The following is a 7,500-nucleotide window of genomic DNA, read 5'->3' on the forward strand; positions in this document are numbered from 1 at the left end:
CATACCTCCAGGGTTGGGGGTTTGATTCCCGCCTCCGCCTTGTGTGTGTGGAGTTTGCATGTTCTCCCCGTACCTCGGGGGTTTCCTCCGGGTACTCCGGTTTCCTCCCCCGGTCCAAAGACATGCATGGTAGGTTGATTGGCATCTCTGGAAAATTGTCTGTAGTGTGTGATTGTGTGAGTGAATGAGAGTGTGTGTGCCCTGTGATGGGTTGGCACTCCGTCCAGGGTGTATCCTGCCTTGATGCCCAATGACGCCTGAGATAGGCACAGGCTCCCCGTGACCCGAGGTAGTTCGGATAAGCGGTAGAAGATGAGTGAGTGAGAGAGAGAGTCTTATTTATTTTGAAAAGTGTGTGTGTGTGTGTGTGTGTGTGTGTGTGTGTGTCCAACAGAAGTTACCGGTATGGAGCCTTAAAATCGACTGCAAGCTCATTTCTCTTTGTGACCTCTCAGTCCTCAGATCCCATACAGGGAAAGGTTAATGTCAGGTAAGAGTTAGACTCTAAACTTGTACAGCAGGGTGCTGATTATTTTCCAAAATTGTCATCTCCGTGAAAGTGTTTAGTATTAAGTTGTTTTTATTGACATATAAAACAAATGGCACATAGTTTTATATTTACAGTTACATTCGAACAAGATAGCCGGCACCATTTTGCTAGTTCAACTTCGTGTACAGTTGTATAACCTGCTTCACCACCGGTGTCTTTGGCAGCACGTCGTGTCCTGGTAAAAGGTCAGCGTTTCTCCAGTGCAGTGGTGAGTATTTCATTATGAACCCTTTAGACAGCTTTAGTACACTTCTGTGTATTGTGTATTTTTAATAACGTTGTTTTTGTCTTCTTCGTTCAGACTGTGGGCGTCCAGAGACCAGCGCACGGATCATTGGAGGGAGTGTGGCATCGACGGGTCAGTGGCCCTGGCAGGTCAGCCTGCATTTCGAGGGTTCTCATGTATGTGGAGGCTCAGTGGTGTCGCAGGATTTCATAGTGAGTGCTGCACACTGCTTTAACAGGTATGAAGTAGTCATGGGTGGATCAACTGCAAGGGTGGATGGATTTACAGAATGAGTGAATACATGGATGTGTGGATCAACTGAATAGGTGGATGGATGGTTTGGTTGGTTTGGATGGATGGATGGATGGATGGATGGATTTTTTCAATTAGATGGATGGAAGGGGGAATAGAGGGATGTTGGATCAACCAACCAATGATTGACTAAATAAGCAGATGGATTAAGATCCTCCTGAATGAGTGATATTTCATAGAATTATATCATTTATAACATCAGTTTGTAGTGAAGAACCGACAGATGTACAGTGACAACGCTCTGTTTTTCTGTCATTTCAGTGAACCCCAGTCGGGGAAGATAGCGGAAAATTGGCGCGTTTACCTGGGGGTGGAGTCACAGTACATGCTACCACCACCGCATTACATAGCTGACATCATCATACATGAGCTCTACAACCCTAAGACACACGACAACGACATCGCACTGCTTAAACTCACTCAGCCCATCAACTTCACCAGTCAGTACACTGGAACACACACACACACACACACAGACACACACACAGCACTGTATATCTATTAAAATTGTGTGTCTGTTGTAGGTACAGTGAAGCCTGTATGCCTTCCTGCATATGACCAGGTTGTCTTAACAGGCACAGAGTGTTGGACTACAGGATTTGGAGTAACGCAGGAAGGAGAAGGTTTGTGGTGTGTGTGTGTGTGTGTGTGTGTGTGTGTGAGAGAGAGAGAGTGTGTGTGTGTTAAGACATGCACTATTAGTGAGGTGTATAGTAAAATAATGTATTGTGCTCTTTGTGAGCATGTGTATTATGTTTAATTGTGTATTGTGTGTGTGTGTGTGTGTGTGTGTGTGTTCACAGCCCTTGGTTCCAGTCAGTTGATGGAGGTAGCATTAGAAATCATTGACAGGACTGTGTGTAACACTGACTACAAAGGTCTCATCTCTAACAACATGCTGTGTGCAGGAGATATGAATGGGAGTAGAGACACCTGCCAGGTCTCTCTCTCTCTCTCTCTCTCTCTCTCACACTCACACACACACACACCCACAAACACCTTTTTTAAGGACCATTTTGTTCCTCATGAATGTCTACTGTGACATCTTTCAACAACATCTTTCCTCTCATGTCTTCTTTCTGTTCTTTCTGTTCCTTTTTTTGTCTTGTTCTGACTGTCTCTTTGACCATTTGTTTTCTCTCTCTCTCTCTCGTTTTTCTCTGCAGGGTGACAGCGGTGGTCCTCTAGTGTGTCAGGAGAATGACGGGCGCTGGTATCTCTTCGGCGTGACAAGCTGGGGGAGTGGGTGTGGCCGTGTGAACAGCCCTGGTGTCTACAGCAACGTGCACACCCTCCTTACATGGATCCACAGCAAGATGGAGGTAAACACACACACACACGTACATGCATAAACACAATCAGCATCACAATCAGAAAAGCTCCACTGCATATGAAATATTACCGGACTAAAAATTTTAAATCAGTCGATTGAATTTCATAGCAGTCGCGTCATCACGGTCCTGATGCATGCTCAGAGAGATACTGTAGCTCCACCACCAGTGTAGCCCGCATCTCCCAGTCATTCCACCAGGAGGTGGTGTTGCACAGAACAGTGCTGTTGAGATCGACTTTTAAGGACTGCACACACCCTTCTATAGCTGTGATTAGACAGTGATTGCATTTCTGTGTGTCATGTCTGTAACCTAGTCTGTGTGTTTGCTTTTCTGTCCTGTTTTCTGTGTTTCCATAGCTGTAGACGTTAGATAACTAGTCTCAGCTATTTTTACCTTTCAAAATAGTGCTATATTTGTCATCCTTTCTCATTTCTGTTTCTCACAGGAAGACAGACCATGAAGACAGTCTGCTGTCTGAAGACACTTTACTGCTACACCTGTATTGGGAAGCACATGGCTTGACATCTTCCCCTTTATTGTGTTAAGATTTCCATATTTATTTTCCATCATAGAACAGAATCATATCTGTGAGACTCACTTTATCTCTCGATCTGTATTCGGTTTTCATCTCATCAGGGATTGCTGTCATACATTAATATATGTCTTGAACATTATCCACAGTTTTTTCACAAGCTCCATCATTGTATTGTACGTATTGGCTGTAAGACTTCTTCTCCCACCTCAGCCTTTACCAGCAGGTGATCAGCATCTCCCCTGATTGGGTTAAAAAAACCTTTGAGGAGAATAAGAAGCTTTCTTGGGACTTCTTGCTCTGTGGTTCCTCTGACAGTCTTTAGAGGCACAACACCTCACAACGGGGCGTTTCAACCTAATAAAAGAAATGAAATGTTATAGAACTCTCATCTTGATTTCTTCTTCACAATGCTACTGTGATATTGAACTGTTTCTTCATTAGCACTGTGACCGCGCTCTAAACCCAGCGTGCTCTAAACTAACACTAAATAAAGATCTTGAAGTTTGTTGACCTTGTCGTCCTAACAAGACACCAGACAGACTTGAACGTTTCAGGTGTTACAAAATTTCATGCAAGCATATTACAAGCAATGCAGGAGCTGGAAGTTTCTAGAATTTTCCAGCATCCAGAATTTGAGTTTTATATATATAACGTTTACACCGCTGTTGTTAAAGTAGCATGTATTTCACCCTCACTCTGGTAACTGCTGATTAACGTACACACATCTCCACTTGACATTTCATCCTCCATAAATTTAGCATATCATTTTGTACACAGTCTCATTACCTCCTAATGGCCCTTTCTGTAATTTTCCAGTGAGTGTCTTTGCTGTAACTGACTCGTTATCGCTCCTGTGGGCTACAAAAACTCAGCCAGGCTTAAATTGCTCTGCTCCTGTATGCGCATTACACCTAAAATCAGCGGCCTAATGAGGCCTGTGCAGGTCCGTGTTTCACTCAAATATCTTTACGTTTAGTGCTTTTGGAGCCTGAAGGTCCACATCGTCACATGTCTTTGGCATGGTCATGAGTTTAAATCCACTTAATAACGTTCATAATTAAGCCATTAAGTTGCTGAGCGACCCGACAAAATCTCTGGACTTCAACAGCTCTAGGCAAGACTCTCAGCTCAAAGCCATTTTGAGTTGTTTTTTTTTTTTTGCCCTACAGATATTACAATTTTAAATATATATATGTAAAGCACGACGTCGGCTCCTACACCCTGGCCTTGAAGTGTTGTTTTTCTAAAATACGTTTCCTCCCAAAATGATTAACCACAGCATGAATCCTTCACCTCACTGATATTTAACTTTCCATCGAAATAATTTATTATCCACTAGACCGAGCTTCAAGAATGACCTTGTCTCCAAAACGTACCTTTGTTAGTCACTGCATATATAGAAAAAAGAAAACGGCTTAGTGAAAAAGGTGGATTTAGATTCTTATAATTCAACTTTGAAACAAAGCAAAAACTAAACAATACAACAAACCATACATATGACCATAACCTTTCCATTTAGATAGATAGATAGATAGATTGACAGATAGATTGATTGATTGATTGATTAAATTGATTTAAAATAAACAAAGTTATAAAGTTGTGCAGGGGGCACGGTGGCTTATTTGTTAGCACGTTCGCCTCACATCTCCAGGGTTGGGGGTTCGATTCCCGCCTCCACCTTGTGTGTGTGGAGTTTGCATGTTCTCCCCGTGCCTCGGGGGTTTCCTCCGGGTACTCCGGTTTCCTCTCCCGGTCCAAAGACATGCATGGTAGGTTGATTGGCATCTCTGGAAAATTTTCCGTAGTGTGTGATTGCGTGAGTGAATGAGAGTGTGTGTGTGTGTGTGTGTGTGTGTGCCCCCTGTGATGGGTTGGCACTCCGTCCAGGGTGTATCCTGCCTTGATGCCCGATGACGCCTGAGATAGGCACAGGCTCCCCGTGACCCGAGGTAGTTCGGATAAGCGGTAGAAGATGAATGAATGAATGAATGGTGGCTCAACTGGTTAAGGCTCTGGGTTGTTGATCGAAGGATCAGGGTTCAAGGCCCAGTACAGCCAAGCTGACACTGTTGGGCCCTTGACAAGGCCTCTGCTCCAGTTGCGCTGTACCATAGCTGCCCCTGCACTCAGACCCCAACCTCCTCAGTTGGGGTATGTGAAGAAAAGAATTCCACTGTGCTGTAATGTATATGTGGCGATAATAAAGGCTTCTATGCCTCGTTCTTCTATCAGAACGGTGTTTTGTGTACATCATTCTTCTTGCAGGTTTCTTCCTGATCACTCTTCCGTGCATGAGGTCCTTACATTTTCATGACATTTCGGACAGTGGAAATGCTGTTTTACTTTCAGATCCTCAGACAGATGCTTAGACAAGTCGTAACGTGTCCAGTTCTGTGTCTTAAGAGCTGGAAGTTTATCCAACGTTTTCCACAATATTTCCACAATAAAATTTTTAGTATCTGTGCATTAAAAATTGCACTTAATATATCATTTGGCCAGGGGCGTGTAAATTTTTGCATATACTCGTATGTTTTTTTGTCTCTCATTTGTCCTTTAAATGTTTTTTATTTTCTGTCAGATTAAACCTTAACCACTCACTGACACAGAACAAACCCTTTCTTCTACTTTTTTCCTCTCTTGCTCATGTGATTAGAAACAGCGTTGCTACACATACACAGAGTGTGAGGTAACCTTTGGTCTGATCGTGTGGAACGGGCAAGTTAGATTATTGAGGAGCTGGAGAACATTTATAAAGACATTCACAGGCTTGGAATAATACAGTGTACATTTCTCCAAAATATTGTGTGTAGATTTGCACTAGATTAAAGTTTTATTTATTTCTTGTTCAGATCTATTGCATGCAATGCTAACTTGCTGACCTTGTGCTTTTTTTTTTTTAAATTTTTATAAAAATGACCTAGAACAAAAGATCTCCTAAAGTGTTTTATTTATCTTATATCTTATAAACATCTGTTTATCCATTAAATAATGCACTTTTTTTTATCCATTTTCAGTTGCATTTAAATGTTGTTCCAGTACATCAAACTTTCTCTTAACAGCCTCTCTTTTATTTCCTCCTTCTGAAGTTCTGAAAATGTCAGAAAACGTATAGTTACAGACCACTACAAAGTGCTGACACCTTCCATCAATTCTGTGTGGAGAAAACGTCACTTTTTATACGATTATTAGAGATCGGTTTATGTGGATTGAAGAGTCAGAGTTGCTACCATTGAAACACCTCATTGTTTTTTTTTCAACCAATCAGCATCTAGATGGCTTGAGACTTGTGGCATCTTTTGCATCCTTTGCTGGACATCCGGATATCAATGTTGTGAAATGTTTCACCTTGAAACAGGGTGATTAAATAAAAAAAAAAAAAAAAAAAAAAAAAAAAATGCAACTCCTCCCTCCTTCGCATGTCTTTAGAGAGTATTGCGATCCTTCACACACATTGGACTTGATTCAGTGTAGCAGCATCCAGCACCGAGCCTTAAGCATGGAGCGTGGTGAGTCTGATCTGACTTCTTAGGCGACTTTAAACCGGTTCACTTTACATCCTATAATGACGTTGTTGAAAATGAACTTTAAGTGCAGTTGTGTAATATTTTCTGTTTTGTTAGTAAACGCATTTTGTTTAATTTCTTTCTCTAGACTCACCTGACAACTCGGGTGACTTTGTCTATGGTAAGACGTCTGAGATGAACTCACATAAAAAGCTATTTCTGGTTATGATAAGCATTTAGTTACAATATGTATAAATTGATGGATAAAAATGATTTTTTTTTTTAATTATTTTATTGGCATTGAGAAATTGGTGTGTAATTATTCAGTGCCTCGAGGATTTTGCTGATTTTTTGCGATGGCAGAAATTAAACAAACTCTATGATATTTGGGAAATTACAGTAGACTTCATCACAACACGTATTCAGCTGAATTCCTTTTCCATTCACATGTTAATCATGATTAATGTCGTTACGTGTGTTTTACTGAAATTGTAGTTTCATTACACTTTTGGTGGCTACAAAAAAAATCTTTTTTGGATTTTCCATCTGGAGGGACTAAGAGGAATAATCCAGTAATCCAAAATAATCCAGTTAGCATCAATCCACCGGTGATTATTATGGAAATTTTTGTCTATTGGATGTACGGCAGCAGTAGTGTTAATTTCGTCAGACGAGACGAGACGAAACATGTTCTTTCATGACTAAGACGAGACGATGACAAGATTGCACCACTGTCCAAAAACACTGACTAAGACTAAATTAACATGCATTATTGTGGACGAAAAAACACGAGACGAAAATGTTTTGTATAAAATAAAAACTAAGATAAAATCTCTCTTCATTTTCGTCTACAATTTTCTCTGCTTTTTCATCAGCTGTTACGCCTTTAAAATATTCAGCACGAGTTCGCGGCTGCGCTGTTGCTCAAGTTACAGTTTATTATATTGTTACCTACCAAATAAATCGATAATTTGACACAAAATGATGATTTAAAAAGGAGTTTATTGATTTAAAAACAATTGTATTGTTTCCGCTAAAGA

The 7,500-nt window shown here is 41.0% G+C and overlaps 1 protein-coding gene across 1 annotated transcript in view; it reads left to right on the forward strand.

Annotated features, from left to right (window-relative positions):
* Positions 1 to 3,467, forward strand: part of tmprss13b (transmembrane serine protease 13b) — a 7,561-nt gene extending 4,094 nt beyond the window's left edge. The window contains exons 6-13 of the mRNA XM_060863597.1: positions 395 to 490; positions 715 to 758; positions 852 to 1,014; positions 1,350 to 1,528; positions 1,613 to 1,711; positions 1,892 to 2,028; positions 2,255 to 2,410; positions 2,868 to 3,467. Of these exons, the coding sequence (XP_060719580.1) occupies positions 395 to 490; positions 715 to 758; positions 852 to 1,014; positions 1,350 to 1,528; positions 1,613 to 1,711; positions 1,892 to 2,028; positions 2,255 to 2,410; positions 2,868 to 2,882 (889 nt within the window). The 3' untranslated portion in view covers positions 2,883 to 3,467. The remainder of the gene's footprint in view (positions 1 to 394; positions 491 to 714; positions 759 to 851; positions 1,015 to 1,349; positions 1,529 to 1,612; positions 1,712 to 1,891; positions 2,029 to 2,254; positions 2,411 to 2,867) is intronic.
* Positions 3,468 to 7,500: the final 4,033 nt, after the last annotated feature.

This window comes from Tachysurus vachellii, chromosome 26 (genome assembly GCF_030014155.1).
Source record: "Tachysurus vachellii isolate PV-2020 chromosome 26, HZAU_Pvac_v1, whole genome shotgun sequence".
Classification (NCBI taxonomy): domain Eukaryota; kingdom Metazoa; phylum Chordata; class Actinopteri; order Siluriformes; family Bagridae; genus Tachysurus; species Tachysurus vachellii.